The following is a 23,048-nucleotide window of genomic DNA, read 5'->3' as shown; positions in this document are numbered from 1 at the left end:
TGAGGTATATGAGCATCTTTCCCTTGTCTATACTACTATTTAAGGGGCTTTCTCTGTTTGGATTCCTATTTTTTTTAGTTCAAAAATGCCCCTACAGTCATATGTTTAAGTAGAGAAAAAACTAAAGGACAATTCGGTAAAAACTCATTTTTTTAGTTCAATGATGCCCCTACAGTCTTATGTTTAAGTAGAGACAAAACTAAAGGACAATTCGGTAAAATATTGCCTAAAAAATAGGACTACTCTCCTATTAATTTTTAAATTGATTTATTCACTTATAAATTATATTTTTAAAATAAAAATCATATATATATATATATAATAATTAAATACAGTTTCTTTCTACAAAATAGGACTACTAAAAAAGAAAAGTCTCATCGCACGCGCGAAGCGCGTGTGATGAGACTAGTATATATTAAGAGGATTCAGAAAGTTAGTTATTACTTTTTTTTCTGCCAAAAATATCCCTAAATTAATTAACTAACAATTTTAAAATAGTGTTAAAATAGTAAATTGCAAAAGAAAGTTAGTTATTGCTGTTTTTATTGTCAAAAATACCCCTACCTAAAACTTAAAAATAGGGTTAAAATAGTAAATTAACAAAAGTAATAAATTCTTACATCTACATTGAAATGTCTTCCTACTTCTAATAAATTCCTACTTTTAAGTTGATTTAAATTCCTACATCTACTCACTAACTCCCTATAAAATAAGAACACTCTTTTGTTAATTTTAAAACTCCTCAAATTTACAAAAGTCACCTCATGTATTCATCACACCCTTAGATTTTTTTTTTTTTGAGATTGGAAAAGATAGAATTTCCAAATTATAATAAATATAAATTATTAATCTTTACCCAAAAAATAGAAAAGCCTCTGAGCACGCACGTAGCGCGTGCTTAGAGACTAGTGTGTATTAAAAATATAAAGAATATTGTATATATATATATATATATATATATATATAGGTATATACATGAAGAAGTTGTAATAATGATATTTAAGTTTGAATAATATTGTTTCATAAAGTTGATAAAATGAAAATTCATGTTTTGCAAATTTTTAAGTGAAAATTCAAAATTTAGTATTTTCAATTGGTCAAAGTTTTGGCTCGATCAATCAAAATGATAAAGAAAATAAACCTAGAGTTTTTGGATGATTCAATCGCTATTCGATCCCTGTTTGATCAATCGAAAGAAACTCTTGACCGATCGAGACTCGTAATAGTAATTTTCTACAGAATTTTCAGTAACTGTTCTAAACGTTTGAAAAAGTTTCAAGCATTGTGTACGGTTTTTTGAAATATTTTAACTCTCCATACTTACCTTTTGATGAAATATAACTCTATAGGTATAAATAGAGGCTTATACAAGAAATTTTGTGGTCATTCTCTAAAATTGCTATTTGTAGAACCCAACTTCTTAGTTGTATCATGTGAACAAATTTGCGATAATCCTTTAGTAACAAAAGTGTGGGGGCAAATATTGTTTAAGGAAAACAATATTGTGTCTCCAAATTATATATTTTTTGTTTGTCTTTTGTATTGACATTGTTCTTTTATCATTACTTTGTGTAATATCTCTAACAAAGAACATGGAATTCAACAATTAGATTTTCAAAATATATAGTAATATTTATTTTATTGAGTAAAGTTATACCGTTAAACTACATTCAATTTTGTAATTAAACTTTGTCTATAAACTAAAACATTTGATATATATATATATATATATATATATATATATATATATTCAATATTGCTTGTCAATATGTATGCCTTACTGCAAAATATACTCATTAAAGCCAAATACAATAATCTTAAAACATCGAAATGCTACATTACCAGTCCTTTTGAATTTGAATAAGAAACGAAATCAACAAAATTGGGACATGATTCAAAGTCCACTACATCCTTTATTTGGTAAGCTGCATTCTCAATTCAAGCATTTCTCATCTCAAATTTGGTAAGTTAGCAATTTTCTTAAGCATATATAGGGTTGTCCACGGGTCGGATCAAATCGGGTTTGGGTCTAACTTGCATCCGACCCGATTGAATCGGGTGAACGGAAAATGGACCTACGGTCGACCGAATGTTCGGGTCAAACTCAACGGCAAGGGTCATCAATTGAGCAGGTCGAAGCCGGTCGGGTGATTTCAGGTCTCAAGCACAATAACATAGATTTCAAAACCCAGAATAATCTTCTCAAAAATAAAACCCAGAATAGTCTTATAAAAAAACCAAAATAGAGAATATAAAATCCAAACCATAAACCCCAAATCTATGAGACTAAAAAAATAAATAAATAAAGAGAAGACTAAACCGGCAACACCACCACCACTCCCTTTCCCACCACCAACACATCCATCAATACAATTTTTTCTTTTTAAATAACTTTTTCTACTGACCTACCGTCTAACTGCATACATCAAAGTTTCAAGACTTCAATTTCAAGTAGATGATGGTGAGTGCAACAACTTTGAATCAACGACGGTGGCATAGGGCTAACTGGGTGACATCGGCAAGGAGGCTATGGTTGATGGCGGGGATAGGGCCCAACTTGGCAACGGCAATAGCAAGGAGGATAGGGTAGGGGATTTGAGAAAGATCAGAGAAAGTGAGAGTGATAAATTAAAGAAAGTGAGTGAATTTTTTGGAATTGAACTTTGAAACAGAAAGACTTCAATTTTGAAGTGTGGAGGGAGTTGTGGTCAGCAAAGTGGTCCCCTGAAACTAAATAGCTTTAAATATGGAAGACATGTTTATAAGAGCTAAAGATTAAGAATATTGATTTGAAATTTCATTTTGATTTGATGTTGTGTTTGCCGTTTGTGTGCAAGTATTAGCTTTAGTAGACATCAAGCTTACATCTTATCACTTTACCAATAAGCTACAAGCTATCTTATCACTTCACCTAGAAAGTAGAAACTGATGAGGATTGAAAATATAATAAAAACTTTTTTTCTAAAAAACCTTTAACCTTCGGTGGGGTCGGGTATATGGGTTTTATATCCTTTAGCCCGTTATCCAAACCGAATCTTCGGTTTTCATTAACAACAAACCCGAATCTGACTAACCATGCTCTTCGGGTCTGCCCGTTGGGCTTCGGGTCGGGCAGATCCAGTTGGTTTGGTCGGGTCACTTAGCCCGCTGGACAGCCCTGCATATATGCATCTTTCACTTCAGTTGCATATCTATTTATACCCTCCAATTCCAAAAACATATTATCCCTATTCTCATTTCCTTCATGCAGAAAATGAATCTCCATAGCACATCTCTGAGTTTTCTATTCGCCATGTTTACTGTTTTGGCATCCGCACATATAACAGATTCAAACCCATCATTCCTCAAATATCTTACTCATTTTAGTCTCCACTTTTTCTCATTATCTCCAATCACTGCAATAGTCATCGCATACAACAGTGGAGGGCATCATCCCCAGTACAATAGACACAATAATGAGGGGAAAATAGTAACCCCGTGCGAGGGCTTTTCACCTGACTTTCCCAAGGACACTAACACAACCTCGTATCTTTGTGTTGATCCAAATGGGTGTTGTAATTTTACATCGGTGCAAGCAGCAGTTGACGCTGTTCCAGATTTCAGCCAAAATAGAACCATTATATGGATCAATACTGGCGTTTACTAGTAAGTAATTGTCTTCTTAAATTTTATCTACGATCTCCATTTGAAATAGATCTATTTTGTAATTCTAAATAAATATTACAAATTTCGTATTAAAATTTTAAAATAATGTGGCACTTTGTATATTGTTAGATCTAAGAAATAAAAACTAAAAATTTAAATGGACTTGTAACAACCAAAAAAAAAAAATTAAATGGACTCAATGTCTATTTAGATTTTGGGTATCTCTCAATTTTCGATTGCTTATCAAAACATATAATTTTGATAACTTTTATATTAAATGTATGACATAAAGCTAAAAATTAGCATATTTTCAAAATAAATATAGTTTTGTTATATTTTAATTTTAATATAAGAAAAAAGGCAAGAAAGCAAAGGGCCCTTTAAGGTTGGCCAAAATTCATTTTAGTCCTTCAATTTTGCTTTTATTCAATTGAATTCTCAAAATAACTAAGTTTCAAGTTTATTCAATTAAGGTTATTTATTTAAATTTTTTTTTAATATCTAAAAAATATATTTCAATAATTAATTGGATTTGTTAATTTAAAAAATTTGAAGAATTTTTTTTTTTTGGATACTTAACTACAATATTTAATAGAATTTTATGGAATCAATCACCTTAACTAAATGAACTTGAAACTTAAAAGATTATTTCTCAAAATAAAAATAAAAAGCAACTTAATGGATTCAATTGAATGATATCAAAGTTAGATGACCAAAATAAATTTTGGTCAAATTTAAAAGGTGCAAAATGTACAGTTTTGCCAAAAATAAAAATGATACAAAAAAAAAAAAAGCTAAAAAAGCTATATGTATTTGTTGCAAATAGTCACAGGATGGATTGGTGTTCCTTTCAATATCTTGAATTCATTATTTTCAATTTAACTTTTATTGTTCTTGCTTGCTTTTATGAAATTACTTGGCCATCATTATTGATTAGTGAGAAAGTTACTGTTCCAAGAACCAAAACGAATGTGACATTCCAAGGACAAGGCTTTACTTCAACTGCAATTGCATGGAATGACACTGCCAATTCTTCACATGGCGGATCATTTAGTGGCTCCGTTCAAGTTTACTCCACTAACTTTGTTGCCAAGAACATAACCTTCATGGTAAGATCGATAATATATATATATATATACACACACACACAAATGGAAGACCATGACTCTTTTCACTTTTCCTTTCAAAAATCTCACCTCCCTTTTATATTTTTTGTAAAAAAAAAAAAGTAATTTTAGATATAAATTTAAATAATGAATAATACTATAACTACATACTATTTTATAATTTTTTTTATAAATCATTGATATAGCCAACTTTTTATTGGTTTTTATTTAAGTCCGCCCTTAACATTACTTTCTCATTTACTAATAACCACCTTCTATATTAACAGATTATAAAAATTTTTTGTAAAAAAGTTTGTATCTCTAGCATTCCTTTTAAATAATTGCCCCTAGGGTTTTACAACTTTTACTAAAAACATGTAATTCATTTATTAGATAATTAATGCATCATTTATGTTCCTTTAATTACTCTTATACCATAAATAACTCATTAATTCAAAATACATTTAATGTATTTCATAAAAATAGAAAATTTATAAATTATAAATGCATTGTTTCTTTCCTCTAATTACTCTATACCATAATAGCATATCTTAGAAATTATAAGTTATTATTTTTAATAGAAACATAGAATTTTGTTTTTAGAAGGAATAAAAACACAGAAATTAAAAATATGAAAATTTTTTTTTTCCTTTTAGAAGAAATAATAAATGTCTATTTCATGGTTAGGAGTTAATTTTTTAGGCAAAACTGCAATGTTGATGCCTCAAGTTTATTATGTGTGCACAATTGGTCTCTTAAGTTTAAAAAATGAGTTATATCAGTCCTTTTACTAATTGACGTTAGTAGTGTTACTTACATGACTAACGAAACAATTACTTACTCACACATATTATCAAAAAATACAAACAATGTTACTAGAACAATATTACCCAACGACCCCTTAATTTTCATGTCAGATCAAATCTAAAGCAAACTGACACAGGTTTAAATTAAATCTAAAATTACAATCGAGTTCCAAATAAAATCACATACGTTTGTGATTTTGGATTCCGTTAATGTTTGGTATCCAACTGTATTCGGTTAATCCCACAAACCCAAAGCCTATCTCAGCCCGATTGACCCCAAATAATTTTTTCACACTTTATTGAGCTTGAAGTTGTCGAACTGAGCTTCACTCCTAGTGAGTAGTGGCCAAGCTATGGGCTGCGAGAAAGTCCATATCAAAAGTTGATGGCCGACCTTCCCCAAATGAAAAGCAACGCTATCAGATGCAATGGAACATGGCCCATCCCTCTATCCTACCGAGGAAAACACCTGACCCAATGGAATGCTGTATTATTTTTTTAAATTTTTTATTGAAAAATATTTAAAAAAAAGGGAAACAAAATTGTTAATAATTTTTATATTTCAGGGATATAAAAAATCGCAAATGTATATGATTTTATTTGAAACTGGGTTGTGATTTTAGATTTGATTTAAACCTGGGTCAATTTGCTTTAGATTTGTGAAAACTAATTATTTTAATTTTTTAATTAAAAAATACCACATCATTAAAAAAAAATATCAAATCATTGTTCCGTTAGACACTTAAGTAACATCACTAATGAAATTTAGTAAAAAAATTAATGCATTCATTTTTAAAAATTAAGGGAGTTTCACACACATATACACTTAGATTAAGTTAGAGTAGAAGTTCTATCTTGTATAAAATAAAAAAAAATTAAGGAACCAATTGCACTAACTTAAAATTTGTGGGATTAATTGCGCACACAGAGTAAATTTAAAGGACCAACATTGTAGTTTTGAAAATTTTTTATTATTTATTTTATTATACGTAAGAAAATAACATTTGTTAAATCATATTACAAACATATTTTGTCTGTGTAAGTTATTCTTTGGATTATATATGTGTGTGTGTTTTGCCTAATTTGCTATTCATATATCAAAAAGACATCTATATATTTTTACATGTCAAAAATTTTAGAATGTGGCTCCTATTCCAAACCCGGGTGATATTGGAGGACAAGCAGTAGCGCTTAGAATATCTGGAGATCAAGCCGCATTCTGGGGTTGTGGATTCTTTGGAGCCCAAGACACCCTTCATGATGATAAGGGCCGACATTACTTCAGAGATTGCTTCATCCAAGGTTCCATTGATTTCATCTATGGCAATGGAAAGTCATTCTACCAGGTATACAATCTAAAATATTTTGAGCCCCGTTTATATAGAGTTGATTCTAAAATATTTTTTAAGAATTTTTTTTGACCCATATATATATATATATATATATATATGTGTGTGTATGTATATGTAATATTTATTATGTTTATGTTTATAATATTTAAATTATTAGTTCTATTTATATTACAAGTCAAAAAAAAAAATTAACTTCTTAAAAACTAATATATTATGTCAAGAGACTTGTAATTCAATTAACATATTCTCATATTTTTAATGAAAATGGTTCAAATCTCCTATCCCCAATTATCGAATTATCAAAAAAACAAAAAAAAAACTGTGTATAAACATATTGTTTGAAAAAACTCACAAATATTTAATTATATTTACTAATTTAAGCATACAATTATTTTATATTCCTTGACTGTGTATTATGAACTTTTCTTTTTATATTTATGTTTTTCTTCTTATTTTTTCAATTGTTGCCAGAATAACCAAAGTTAAACAAGAATATCATATTATTCAATTCCAAATCACATATTCTATAAAATTTTATAAAAATACCCATAAGAATTCATTTTTATTAAATAATAGGTGTACCACCTATAGATACCTATTAGATGGAAACAAATTATTCTACCCATTAATACTCCTATTAATAATATAGTACAAATTTAAATTTTATTGCATCTATTAAAAATGGATTGAGACCAGGTTCAATAATTAAGTTATTGCACTTAATGCAATTGCTATAAGTAGTTGAGATTTAAAGTAACAAAAAGCAACTTTAAATCTCAACCATTAAATAAAAAAATAAAAATAAAAAAGTAATATTAATAAAAATATACTGTGAGAGGAAGGTGAACTGAACAATGCAATTGCATGTCTCAATCCATTAAAGATAATATAGAACAAATTTAGGCTAGTGAAGCTTGTGTCTACTGACAGCCTAGATACCTCTCTACGTAGTACTTGTTTACAAATATTTAATTATTTTGAGTAACTTCATAATTATTTTTATACGTTTTATCACATTTGTTATTAAATTTTATTTTACCTTTTGTTAGGTTTTGTTTCCACTTTCAATAGTTGCCATGGCAACTAAAAATAAGCAAAAATGGATTAATCCAAATAAATTGGCTTGTTTTCTTTGATAGTAACTATTCATGGCAACTAAACATAAGCCTAAATCAATTGTTTCGTTTTCTTTGATAATAAGTATTCTATATCAAAAGTTGTTGAGATAAATTAATTTTAGAGAAAATAAACATATAAATTTTTATAAGCTAAAGTACATGGTTGGTCCTTGAAGTTTATCAAGTGATCACTTTTGGCTTCTAAAATTCCAAATGAACAATTTTGATCCTTAAAGTTTAAAAAATTAATGTTGTTGATTATTCTGATACCTGTTGCTAGTCTCATTGCCTATGTGGCTAATGAAAAAATGATGGGACAATTTTAGATGATGTGGCAACAACTTTTATATTAAAAATTTCACATCAATATTGCCACATCAAAACTGAAAAACCCATGACCAACAAATACCCAAACCCGTATGAAACGGGTCTTCCCAATTCAAAATCCCTTTGGAGTGTTTTATTGCAATGGACGTGTGTTTGATAAAGGAGACATTCTGAGTCTATACAGTGTACACTGTGCCTGAGAAATTGCCCAAAATCGGTGGCATTCATATTACTAGATAGTGATAGTCTATAGACTATAGTGTGTAGTACCCGTAAAACTGAAACTAAGGGCACATTTGGTACAATAAATGGAGATTACATTAAGAATAGTAATTTTTATTACCAAGAATAAAAGATATTGCAAACTATTACTATCCATAAGTTTGGTTGTTACTGTTAGATTCTAAATATTTAGATATAAATTTTTAGATTCTAAATATTTCATGTGTTGGCAAACCGAGTATATAAATTTGTTTAGGAATAGATCTTAGTGTCTATGAAGTATTTTAGACCTGGCTAAAAGTACTACAAATCAAAATTCAAGAACATACAAACTGCAAAAAGCATTAGTGAAAAGCTGACTAGCTCAACTAATCGAGAGAATGCTTCGATTGATCAAACCGCGAACTACAGAATTTTGATTAAGCCTGTTAGCTCGTTAAACGTTTAAGGTTTCAGTCTAGAATTACTTGGTATATAAGGAAAACCCTAAAACACTTTTTTTTAAGTCTTGGAGAGCTACTCTTTTAAGATCTGAGAGGTTTTGTACCTTCTACTCTTTCAAGATCACACTCATATTTCTAGTACTAGTGGAATAAATTTGCAGCCCAAGCTTCAGCTATCAAGTGCACGGAAGATTAAAAGCATGAACTGGAGGTTTATGTTGGAGCAGATCTACATCAAAGAAGTCTAAGAGTTTCAGAACTAGATTTGATAATCATAATTAAGTTTATAACGAATTTATATCCTTGACTATAAACTTCTATTTGATATAGTGGATCGTTCTCTTGAGATCATTCCCCCCAGGTTTTTTACCTTAAAATTGGATTGTTTCATTGGTTTTCCCGAGTCATCATATATTTGTCTTATTTATATTTCTGATGCATGATATGTTTGATGAGTGTTTAATCTAGTAATAACTTGACTATTAAATTAGATTTAAGAAATTGTGTTTATCAAGGGTCTAAAAATTAACAAATGGCACCAGAGCGGGTTAGCTCATGTCTAGGTAGTTCCAACCTTGAGCTGATCATTGACCCTTGCTGCCATGGATCATGGTCACCTCTTATGATCCCTCCTCATTTTTGATGGGAATAATTATGCATACTAGAAGGTGAGGATGAAAGCCTTCTTGAAATCTCTTGATGAGAAAGTATGGCAGTCTGTAGAAACTAGATGGACTAAACCTGCTACCCCGATAGTAGAATGGACAGATGCTCAAAAGGAAGCTGATAGTTATAACAGTAAGGCTATGAACAATATATTCAATGTTGTTTCCTTAGAGGAGTTTAAAAAGATTTATATGTAGAAGTAACACATACTACATGAAATATTTTTCAAACTGTGCATGAAGGAGCTAAGGCTGTTCAAGTCAACAAACTACAATAATTGACTTTTGAATTTGAGAGCATTAAAATGTCTGAGGATGAATTTTTTGATGAGTTTTATGATAAACTCAATGACATTGCTAACTTAGCTTTTAATTTGAGTGAAGTCTATGATTAGCCAAAAATAGTTAGAAAGATCTTAAGATCACTAACTAAGGACTTTAGACCCAAAGTGAGTGTCATCACTAAAAACAAGGATGTAGACACCATTCATTTTGATGAACTTATAGGATATCTTCAAACATATGAATATGACCTTCCAAAGACCAACAAGTCAAAATCTATGGCCTTGGAAACAGTAGATGATGTTGATGATAATGTGTTTGACAATGAAATCTCTTCTACTGAAATCGCTTATCTTGATAAACAATTCAAAAACTTTTTGAAAAAACAATAATAAAAAGGCAAGAAACAAAAACTTTGTCGATCATAAGAATGTGAAGAAGAACGAACAACCTAAGAATGATTTCCCTGAAAAATCTACCTTTGAAAAAGAGAAGGTTGGTAAATCTTCTAACAACTCTTTAGGTTAATAATGTTTTGGTTGTCAAGGCTTTGGTCATATAAAATCTAAGTATCCCACTTACTTGAGGTCTAAAAGGCCACGGCTGCCATTTTAAGCGATGATGAAGGATTTGATCAAGATTCTGATAGTGATCAAGAAGGTAAGTTTATGGCCTTCACTGCTACTACTGTTAAGGGCGTCCAAACCAACCTGCCAACCAACCCACCCGGGTGATCCGATCTGAGAACCGGCCGACCCGACGCCCGTGACAGGTCGGCGGTGGGTCGCTGCCCTCAGAATTCGAGACCGGCGGGTCAGTTGACAAGTTTGATCATTAAAAACCAAAAAAAAATCGACCCGACCGTATTACATTAGAAAAAGTTGTTGTTTTCTGTCGATGGGATCGTTTCACCGATGGTTTTAGTCTGATCAGTCGAGAAAATCCGGCAAGATCTCATTGAGACCTGGCCAGATCTCAGCATATCCGACCTAATTTTGTACAGATCCGATGGATTTCAACAAGATCCGGTGGATTTCAATAGAATCCAGTGTAGTTTTGCAAATTTCAACCCCGATCGAAAACTGACCGGTCTCCGGGGAGGTCCAGCCACCCGAACTGACCCCTTTACCAGTCAGCGACGGGTCCATAAATGGTAGACCCAAAGTAATCAGGTCAGTTCCGGGTTTGGCACAAACCCAACTCGAACCGACCCGTGGACAGGCCTAACTACTGTGATTGATGAGAAAGGTGAGAGTTCTTCTGATGAAGAACTCTCTGAGAATGCTAACTTGCAAGAAACTTACAATAAGCAATGCAAGATTGCAGCAAAAAATGCCATGATTGTGGAGGTGTCTTTAAAGAAGATTGATACTCTTGAACTTGAAAAGAAAAACCTTTTGATCAAATTGTTTGATACTAATGAACTATTGAATGATGTTAAGATAGAGAATGTGTCTTTGGTTGAAAAGGTTAAGAACTAGAATCTGTCTTAAGTGTTACTAGAGAACAACTAGGTAGGTCTTCTAGTTCTAAACTTGATGAAATGTTAGATGCTCAAAAATCTTCTTGTGATAAGACTGGTTTAGGTTATTTTGAATATGATTATATCTCAAAAAATTCTTCTACTAAGCTTGTCATCTCTGCTCCTATGTCTTTTCCTAAATCTAAAGAGAGAGTTCATAAGAAAGAATTTCTCGCCACTAGAAGAATTAGGGCTGACTTGAGTGATACTAAACCCAAACAGCTAAGTCACCCTGTTGCAAAGAAGCAAAATAAACCTCATCCTCAATGGTCTTATCATGTTTCTAGCGAAGCTAGGCATACTGTCCAAACTATTCCAAGTTGCATGCTAGCAAGCAAGCAACTAAGGAAAAAGTGGTTGTGCCAAAAAGCACAAGATCCTATAAAACTTATTCATAAGGTGGTAAAGGCTCTTAGTATTTATGCCAATTCAAGAGTTGATCTTCAATATAAGCATTCAAAGAACGCCAACTCCATGCCTACATCTAAGAAGATGTGGATGCAAAAGGCTCGTCATAAATGAGCTTGTTTGCCATGGTCCTTGTGTTTCATCTCTTGACTCATTGGGCAAAATGTTTTGTTTAGGAACTTTTCTGCATTTCATTTCATGCATTTATTTTTTATGAAAATAAAAACACTTTTTTTTTTTTTTGTATTGCACATCATTTAGTGTGTAATTAAGATCGGCTAGTGAAACTTTGCATTCATGACTATGTACCTTCTTTGGCTTTGATGAGTTTTGATATGTACGTCACTAGTTTGTGTTATATTATGCTTAATTGTGTGATTTGTTTTTAGTTTTTGATCAGATGATCTTAATTTTGATATCACATATTTTGATCAGAAGGACTAAAAAATCCAAGGAGAAAGGGAAAAATAACCTTTTTACCACTAGTGTAGAGAAATGAGTTTCTCATAAAAATGAAAACAAGAGAAACCTCAAGAAAAAAATCTTGAACAAAAGTGATGCACTGTAAATAAAAAAAAAAAAAATGTGTGTACAATAGTGGGCTTGAAATAAAAGAAATAAAATATATATGTGCCCTTGTGATTTATGACTATGCATTAAGCTTTTATAAACTTTTATCCAAACATTAGTCGATAGATTGTAACTCAACATTGAGAGATGTGGGATTATAGGATGTACCTCTTTATGTGATAGTCACTTTTAAACCAATGTGATTGATAATGTAGAAACTTTTCTTGAATTCCATCTACTTATCACATATTTTGTGTTTTGTACACATACTAGTTATGCATACTACACGCAAATATTTTCTAAATCGAGTGCATGAGAATGTGTGTGTTGTCTAATCTGGCCATCTTGCATACAATTGACTCTGCAAATGCTTTTTTTGGGGGGGGGGGGGGAGAGGGAATTTGAATAAAAATGAGTTTAGACATTTAACTTCTTGATTGGTTTTGATGTGTTCATTTGAGCAGCATTATGTTTTTGAAACTTACTGGATCACGTTCATATGCATTAAGTCTCATAAAAACTACTTTCAAGATGTTTTTTGCATAAAATTCTAGTTTTTAAGTTTTCAAAAAAAATTTAACTGTCTAAACCGATCGAAGGTTTCCCTCAACCTATCAAAATTGGTCAATTTTTAAGCCAAAACTCTCTGCCTCTCTCGATCATTGCCCGATCGACGCTCTCAACCGATTGAACTTTAAAAAAAAATTCAATTTTTAAGTTCTTGACCGACCAGTTTTGTCGTTTTCTCATCATTTTTCTTCGACTCCTCTTGAGTCTTCTCACTTTAATTTTTTTTTTTTGGTCGTTTTCTGAGTCAAAGCTTCAAGGGTTTTCATCTACATCATTGGGTAAGACTCTTTTACCCCTTCTTTTTTTTATCTTATTAAACATTTACATGCATTAATCATTCTTAAAATTTTTCAAACATAGAAAATTTGGGGTTTTTGATGATTTTTAGTGTTTTGATTTAAAATGATCAATAGATTTTTATCTATGCATGATACATACTTTATATATATATATATATATATATATATATATATATATATATATATATATATAATTCCTATGCTTTAATTTCAATTTTCATAGTTTATGAAAAATTTCGAAACTAAGGTTCATGTATCCTTATGAAATTTGGGGGTTTTGTTCAATTGGGCTTTAATTGATGAAGTTGATCATTGTTATTGATTAATTGATTGTTTATAACATGTTTTATATTTGTTGTGATTATCAATTGATTGATTGGGATATTTTTGAAAAATTAAGGTTTATGATCTTCAAAAATTTGTGGATTTTCATTAAATCTTGTTTTTCTTGATCAAAGTTCAAATCTTTTGAAATTGAACACCTAAATGAGCAAAAATCATGCATCATATAAGTTTGTGTCTCATGCATCATGTAGATTTTAGAGATTTGCAATCCTATATCTTGTGCTTCTCTCTAATGCAATCTACCCTTGTGTTTTGTTGTTCCTTTATGTTCTTTTTCTCCCTCTTAGAACTTAGACATGGCTCTTAAGAAAACTTTAGCTAAAAATTCTACCAAGGGTGCCTTTTCCTCTAGGGAATCCTTTAATTCTACTAGATTTCATACTATCTCTGACTTCCAAAAGTTTGATAGCTTGATTAAGTATAGATCTATGTGAAGTGAGATAGTGGTTGTCTTAGATGAGCTTGGTCCATTTTTAGGCAATACTTTGAGTCTAGGGGCTGGTTATCTATTTGTTCTGGTCTATCACCTCCTTCTACAATTATTATCAGGAAATTATACTCTAATCTCTCTGTGCATGTTGTTACTACTGGTTGTCACTTCTTGACTGCATGGATTAGGGGTTTTGAGTATCAAATAACCCGTAAGGTTGTTTCTGATGCTCTTTCTGTGCCAATTGTTCATAATCCTGATTATTCTTTCATTGACCCTCCCTCTCTAGATGATGTTGTGTCCCTTCTGTGTTGAACACCTATGACTTGGGATGATGAACCTAATCTTGATTCTAACGAGCTTACTAAGGAGAACTATATTTTCTATAGGATAGCTTGTCATAGTATCCTTCCCTTGACTCACATTCATACAATTACTACTATAGGCTACTGTTCCTTTTTGCCCTTGTCACTGATGCTTCTATTTGTCTCCCTTATCTTTTTATTCAAACCATTGTTGATATTCACAGAAATACCTCTAGAAAACAAAATCTCTTCTTCCAGTGTCTATATTCAAGATCTTAGAGTTTCCAGGTTTTAAGTGTTCCCTCTCTTCTAAGCTTATTCATTAGATTGAACCTATTGAAGCAGAGTACAGCACAGGAGAAGAATCTAGGAAAGCCAAAGGCTAAGGATAAGAGATTAAGAGTTGATCCTTCTTAAGAGGATGTGCAGTTTGATCCTTCTGTGGATCCTAACGTGGTAGTTAATAGATCGATTGGTAATTAACATCCAGTTTGCACAAAATTTGGCATGCATGTTAATAATATATTGAACATGTAACATAATAGTGACATTTTAAAATTATTTACTTTTTGCAAAAAGTTATTAGGTGGAGTAACAATACTTAGAGTTACACCATGTGTAACTTGAACCTAACTCATATTAATAATGAATAACTCATATTAATAATGAATATAGAAATTTAGAATATCCAGATTGGTACACTCTCACAACCATTTGAAACTAAAATATTATAGGAACACTAAGCAAATACTAGAAAAGAAAGAAAGACACCCCATCTCAATAAGACATTTATCAACATGCTAACTTGCTAAGTACTAGGAACATGATGATCTCCATTTCAAATCCTCTGCTAAAGAGAATGAACCGACTTTATTGAAGTAGTTGGTTTGCTGGTTTTCTTTAATTCTACTCAGGGTGACAATTACTATTTGTTTGTGGTAACATTTTGGTTAATTAGGGCTAATATATAATATTCAAATCCAAATGTTTGTTAATTTTATAGATTTTATTTGCTTAAAACAATCCCTTGTCCAAGCTTTCCTCGTGGGAGAGACAGATAGCAAGAGTATATTATTATCAATTTCACATTTATAAAAGTAGCTTGGGCTAGCTTTCTAGCATACTAGCATTCTCAAAAGTAGAAAACTTTAAACATAAAGTTATCTTTAAATTGTACACTGCAGAATTGTGTATTGATTTCCGTAGCAAACCCAGTACATCCAGGATCGACAAGCATAACTGGAGTTATTACAGCTCAAGGCAGAGGTTCCCAAGAAGAGAATACTGGCTTTGCATTCACAAACTGCATTGTGGGTGGCAATGGAAGAGTATGGCTAGGTCGAGCATGGAAGCCATTTGCACGTGTTGTTTTTGCCCACACATCAATGTCGGATATCATTGCTCCAGAGGGTTGGAATGATCTCAATGACCCTGCAAGAGACAAGTAAGAACCCATGAATTGCAACATATATATAATTTATTTTAAGAATGGTTTCAGAGTCCAATTCAATTGAAGTACTAATACAATTGTTGTTTGATTTAATTTTCAAAATGTAGGACTATATTCTTTGGAGAATACAATTGCTCAGGTCCTGGTGCAAATATGAACATGAGGCCTCCTTATGTTATAAGACTCAGTGACACACAAGCTTCTCCTTTCCTGAATGTGTCTTTTATCGATGGGGATCAGTGGCTTCAACCCTACATTTAGGCCTATTTATTATGATAATATAATTGTCTAAATTTATTTTCTCATTTTTACATGGAAGACCTCAATGGAAATGTAACAATAATAATAAAAGTGCTAGTTAATATAACATCAATTGAGTTAAACTAATTTTAGCTTCCTAAAAGATATGGTAAACGCCATGCTCATTAGCTCTGGTCTTCTTTCAATATATTGGGGGGAGGCTATCCTTTCTGCATGTCATGTATTAAACAAAGTCCCACATAAAAATATTAGAAAAACTCCATATGAATTATGAGGAAATGCACCAAACTTAGGGTACTTTAAGGTGTGGGGCTATTTGAAAAAGGTTGGAATTCTTGAACCACGTAAAGAAAATATAGGTCCTAAAACCAAGGACTTTGTCTTCATAGGATATGCACAAGACAGTTCGGCCTATAGGTGGTTAGTATTGGAGACTAACACCATAGTAGAGACTAGGGATGCTGATTAGTAGATGACCCAAAAACTTATCAAGAGGCCATGAAATTAGTAGATGCAAACTTTGGAAGGATGTAATCCACATAGTGAGTTAGAATCAATCATGGCTAACAATACATGGGAGTCATTTGAACTCCCTAGAGGATGCAAGACCATTGGTTGCAAATTGGTGTTTAAAAAGAAATTAAAAGCAGATGGGACCATAGACAAATTCAAAGCTAGACTAGTGGCAAAAGGGTATACTCAAAAAGAATGGATAGATTACTTTTACACTTATTCACCTATGACAAGATTAACTACAATTAGGATTATAATTATTATGGCCTTAATACATAAATTGATTATTCACCAAATGGATGTCAAAACAACATTTTTAAATGGAGATTTAGATGAAGAATTTTACATGAACCAACCAGAGGGTTTTGTGGTTCAAGGACAAGAAAGTAAAGTGTGTAAACTTAAGAAAATCATTATATGGTTTGAAACAAGCTCCCAAACAATGGCATGGAAAATTTGGTAACATCTTAATTTCTAATGGATTTATTGTGAATGAATTTGATAGATGTGTGTATAATAAATCCTCTGGTGATAGTGGTGTTATCTTATGCCTATATGTGGATGACATGTTAATTTTGGGAACTAACATGGATGTTGTAAAAATTACTAAAGACCTCTTATCTTCAAACTTTGATATGAAAGACCTTGGAAAGGCTTATGTAATTTTAGGAATAAAAATCATTAGAAATAATGAAGGGATTACACTTTCCCAATCACTCTATGTTGAGAAAGTACTTAAAAAATTTAATCATTTTGATTGTGACTCAGTGAGAACTCCATATGGCCCAAGCATGCATTTAAAGAAAAATAGAGGGTCCCCTATTGCACAATTTGAGCATGCTAAATTTGGGCCCTGACATTGTATATGTTGTTAATAGACTTAGTAGATATACACATAATCCTGCCTATAAACATTGGAATGCACTAACTCGTCTCTTGAGATATTTGAAATGAACCATAAATTTGAGCCTTACTTATACAAGTCGTCCAACAGTATTAGAAGGCTATTGTGATGCAAATTGGATATCAAATAATGATGAGACCAACTCCACTAGTGGATATGTTTTCACCTTAGGTGGAGGAGCTATATCTTGGAAGTCTTCTAAACAAACTTGTAATGCTAGATCAACAATGGAGTCTGAGTTTGTTGCTTTAGAAAAGGCAAGTATTGAAGCTAAGTAGCTTAGAAATTTACTTGCTGATATACCAAAATGGGATAAGTCATTACCATTAAAATCATTGCATTGTGATTCCTAAGCTGCAATTGCGTGTGCAAAAAATAAAATTTATAATGGGAAGAAGAGGCATATACGCCTAAGACACAATATAGTGCGGCAACTCATAAGCAATGGTGTAATTGCCATGGAGTTTGTACGGTCAAAAAAGAATCTTGCAAACCCTCTAACCAAAGGGCTAACTAGACAATTGGCTTATGATATACATCGAGGGGGATAGGACTTAAGCCCATTGAGTGAATCACCCATAATGACAACCCAACCTATGTTTACCAAAGGTTCAATGGGCATCATGAAGAGATTCAAGATAGCACTATTATTGAGAATGAGATCTCACTATCCATTCCTATGGTGTAAATAGTGCTTACTATCAAACTAGTGAGGTTGAGTTTAAGACTCATAATGAATTCATAGCCTGTGTGGTAGTATACAATTGATGAATTCAGCTATGTGAGTGTGGAGGTGGGCCCGCCTCCTATGAGAGTGGGGGCAAACTCTCCAGAGCGCTCATGAAAATCCAGGGGCACATGGCCAAAATGTGGCAAATCAAGAACTCGACCAAGAATTCACAAGCAAAAGTGTTCGTATTCTTGTTGTAAGGTTGAGTTTATTCAATCATATGTTGGCTTTATTTCGTGCCAAATTTGCTTGTAATTTAGCAATTAGATACCCTGTATTTAGGTGGGAATTATGTAAGGGTAGTGTGTGAAAAAGTGAAGAAACCTCAAATGTGTGCCCTCAAGACAAGCCTCGCAATTAGATCTTGCGACTGGCGAGTCACCAAAGGTGGCACACGTGTGGAGCATGTAGGGGAGCTGAATGGTCGTGACAGTTGGAGCACTACAGGACAAAACTTCCAGTCTGGCCAAGCAGTTAGCTCGCAACTCAAACTCACGACTCGTTCCAGTCGCGAGGTCGAGTTGCCAGAATACCCTGTTTGGATAAAACCTGACGTTCCACATTCCTCATACACCCTACTATAAATACCCTTATACCCACGAAATGTAGAGAGCCTCTAGAGAGAATTTTGAGAGAAAAAACCCTAGAGAAAAACAAGATTGACTCATCCACAATCTTCATCCTTTGATTCTCTAAATTCCTCTACTCTCACCCTCTCCATTGTCATATCCTTGAGAGGTACATTTAGCCAAATCCTTATCTCACCATACCCATATCAATGAGGAGGTATTTTGGTGCTTAGGAAGCAGTTCAGAAGGGACCAATTCATTTGGTTGATGCAATGGGCTTATTGCGGGATCCGGTAAGCTAGAGAAGACAAGGTTCGGCGTAACCCTGTTGGAGCAAGAAGCTTGGAGGGCGTAGGTGCACTGGGTAGATTAGGCTTATAGGGTCTTCTGCTATTCATGTATCCCAAATTTATTCTCTAGTGGATTATTGACCGCTTGGAGGGCGGCGGAGAGGTTTTTCACCGAGTTCTTCGGTTTCTTCTTCGATAACACATCTACGTGTTATCTTTGTATTTGCATCTCTCTTCCCTTTCTTTTTACCTTTTAATTACTATTGTGTTTGTGATTAGATATGGTCTAGAGTGTGTTACCATTTTGGTCATTGCTTATATTTTATTTTCCGCACATATATTGTTTGATTATAAGTTTGTGTTGGTAATTTTGTTTTGGGGGTCTAAACGTTCATAGGTGTTTTACACACTAATTGAACTTTCACTTGTGATTCATGAAATTGGTTCAAGATCGTGTATCACCAAGATTTTTTGAACTCTAGAATACAAATACCAAGTGTTGATTCAAGTCCACAAGACGTCAACACTATTTTATCTTGTAATTGCCCAATTTTTTAAAAATCAAATTTTAAGACATAAGGGGGATTGTTGGGTATGTTTTGTAATTATTGGGTGAATTTAAAACTTAAGCTTATGAACTTTGGTTGGAAAGCCCAAGCCCAAGCTCTAGAATATTCCTACAGGCGTGTGAGTTGTTGGCATCAAACAAAACCCAAAATTCTCTTCTTTCCTTAGCAACAGCTTAGCCAGCACCTTCCCCACTTTTGTAAAAAATACACAATGGTTGTGGCATCAATGGGAAACAAAAACTCCCCTAATTTTGTCTTTCTCTTTTCACCCCTTTTCCCTTGTCTGCTTCCTTTTAAGAGCCTAAGAGTTTCAAATTTTAAATAGAAGATTAGTTGCTAAAGATCAAAACTTTACTTTGATACTTTTATCCTCTGTTATTTACTAAAAACTTTCTCTTGGGCATTTGTGACGAGTTTGAACTCTGTTTGTGAGTTTGAACTCATGAAGAGTGACTGAGCCATTTGCACTGACGGATTCATTCTAGTAGGAGTGATACTGCTTCTTAAGAACAGAGGATTTAGTTCCATGCTTCGGCGATAAGTTTTACTTAATCCTTAATTTATATGTTTTTGCTCTTGTCTATTTTGTTTATAAGTTAATCTAAGCATATTTTGTTTTATCGATATATTATTGATATTGCCTTGTAATTTTGTTAATTAATTTGAGCAATCTTCAACACTGTATTTCCAACATAGGTTGCAACGAATGGTTTCTAAGTCCAATTCATTTGAAGAACTAATACAATTGTTGTTTGATTTAATTGTCAAAATGTAGGACTGTATTATTTGGAGAATACCATTACTCAATTCCTGGGGCCAAATATGACCATGAGGTCTCCTTATGTTCTAAGACTCAATAACACACAAGCTTCTCCTTTCCTTAACGTGTCTTTTATCGATGAGAATCAGTGGCTTCAACCCTACATTTAGGCCTATGTACCTTGATAATATAATTATCTAAATTTTATATTCTCATTTTTACATGGAGAAGACCATGATGCAAATGTAACAATAATTATAAAATGGCTTCGTTGATATAACACCAGTGGCGTTGCGTGGAGAAGACCATAATGCAATTGTAATCTATGACATCCAGTACTCTATAATGATTACTCTTATTACCAGTAGAGGTAAACTAACTTCAATTTCTTAAAATGGCTATTTCATCAGAATTATACACATTTTTGTGATTTTGATGATTGCATTTCTTTATAAGAAATTAGAAAAGTTCATAATCAAAGCCTGTGATTTGTCATGTGTGTTTGTGTCAGGTTCTAAAAATGACTTATGGCATTTTGAGGTTAGATGACAATCAACAAAGAAAAATAATATATATTACAATACTATAGTTTAGTGGGAGAGGGGAGATTCGAACCATAAATGCTCCTAGGAAGTGCCTATTGAGGTACAACTCCTATGTGAAATTTTGTACTCTAAGCATGCCAAATCAAATTTTATCACTAGATTTTGATAATGACACTTTTTTTTTGGTACCAATTCAATGTTGTCTGATTATGATTTAATGACGATTATGATGCACTCTAAAAAATGGTTAAGAATTTGGCTAGTTTCTCAGTGTTTTTGTGATATATTGCTTGTCTCAAGTCCAATTTGGGCTTCTAAGTAATCATTTTATAGAAAATTTCATGATCTTTCGCATGGGCTTGAATTTGGATGATCAGATGATCAAAATTTTGGTTAAATTGCCATCAAACCTTGGTCAAATAGCCATCAGACCTTGGTCAAATAATTTAGGAAGATGGATTTGGGCGTAATTAAATGAAATTTGATTGTCAAGTGAATTTTAGTGTTTTTTTTTTTTTTGAGGAATCGTATTCTAGAGTTCATTTGACTGTTAATCAAAATAGGTCAACAAAGGTGATTCTGGAATTTTGGCTCTTAAATCATCAGATTTGGACTCGACACAAACAAGTGGGCTTCGAAGATTTCAGGGGGTAAAATGGTCTTTTTATGAATTTGATGTGCTGTCAATTTGAAATAAAGTGCCATGAAGATTTATTAAGGTATTGCATGGGTATGGCTTACTTCCTATACTTTTTTAATTGGAAATATCCTTTTATTTTAAATATACAATGGCAAGTGGTAGTAGGTTTTAATCTCTACCTTTTATTTAGTTAGTGGATAATGTGGCAGTTTCTCATTAAAATAAAAGGAGATTCCAGTTAAAAAAGTACTAGAGAAAAGCCAAACACATATTGCATTAGATCCCGAATTTTTACCTCCACCTCCTCTCTACTCTATTGAAAAAATCTTTTCCTCACTGTCAAAGAAGTGGAATGTGTACATCTAGTTTTGAGAAGCTTCAATACATTTTATTTTTGTATTTTATCATCAAAATTGTTTTTTTTTCCCCTTGGTTTGGTGGATTTGATAAATTTTGTCCCTATATATTGTTTTGGGATGGGTTTTTGACAGAGTTAACATTAAAGGACATAGAAATAGATTGGAAAAAAAAAAAACAAAATGGGGAGGAGAATTATAAAGATTTTAAGATGAATTTTTACCATCCAACAAACCCTGATGAGGTCTTTTGGTGAAAATCATGCATGATCCTCCGTCATCGCTGCCAATCTCCATAGGGAAGTACTTCCTATGATCTGAAAAGGCTACAATAAGAAGAGTAGCTCCATCTTCATCTCTATCTCCATCTCCATGTGTTTGGTTGGTATTTTGGAGGAAATTTGCAATTTAACACAATTCTTGAAAACATTTTCAATAGTAAGCACATTTTTTGAACTATTTTGTAAACTAGCATCTCGAGTTTTAGAGATTCAAGTTTGGTGACAAAAATTGAGCTTTAAGACTCGAATTCCATGGTTGGCATAGAACAATTTATCTATGTGGAACTTCGAGTCGAAGAGACTCAAGTTCCATAGAAGTAGATTTGAAGAAGGAGAAGGAGAAGAAGATCTAGATCTAAAGAAGATCTGAAGAAGCCGGAGAAGAAAACTGGATCTAAAGAAGAAAAAGAAGAACCTGAAAAAAACTAGATCTGAAAAAGAGGAATTTGAACTTGAAGAAGATGGACTTGAAGAAGAACGTGAACTTGAAAAGTGCAAGAAAGACTCATGTTCCACGTGTATTTTTTATTCCACATCAGCTTACCATTACTTGCAAATAGAGTCTAAGAGACTCAAGTTCTACATTAAACTCAAGTTTTAGAGTCTCGAGATGCTAATTTGCTAAATAGTTTTGCAAACTTAACAAGTAACTAAAATGTTCCAAAAATAATGCTAAATGCAAAAAATAAATCCAATATTTTGAGGATTTCACTTTAATTGTCACACTCACCGTCATATTCTTGAGTGAATTGTCGACGAGTACAA

At 32.5% G+C, this 23,048-nt stretch overlaps 1 protein-coding gene across 1 annotated transcript; it reads left to right on the top strand.

Annotated features, from left to right (window-relative positions):
* Positions 1–3,220: 3,220 nt before the first annotated feature.
* Positions 3,221–16,232, top strand: LOC142617422 (putative pectinesterase 8). Its single transcript, XM_075790295.1, has 5 exons — positions 3,221–3,645; positions 4,583–4,754; positions 6,697–6,903; positions 15,600–15,859; positions 15,973–16,232. The coding sequence occupies exons 1-5, from the start codon at positions 3,245–3,247 to the stop codon at positions 16,124–16,126; spliced, it is 1,194 nt and encodes a 397-aa protein (XP_075646410.1). The 5' UTR covers positions 3,221–3,244; the 3' UTR covers positions 16,127–16,232.
* The last annotated feature ends 6,816 nt before the right edge of the window (positions 16,233–23,048 follow it).

The sequence above is a fragment of the Castanea sativa genome, chromosome 11 (assembly GCF_040712315.1).
Source record: "Castanea sativa cultivar Marrone di Chiusa Pesio chromosome 11, ASM4071231v1".
Taxonomy (NCBI): domain Eukaryota; kingdom Viridiplantae; phylum Streptophyta; class Magnoliopsida; order Fagales; family Fagaceae; genus Castanea; species Castanea sativa.
This window is presented reverse-complemented; position numbering and strand designations above follow the sequence as displayed.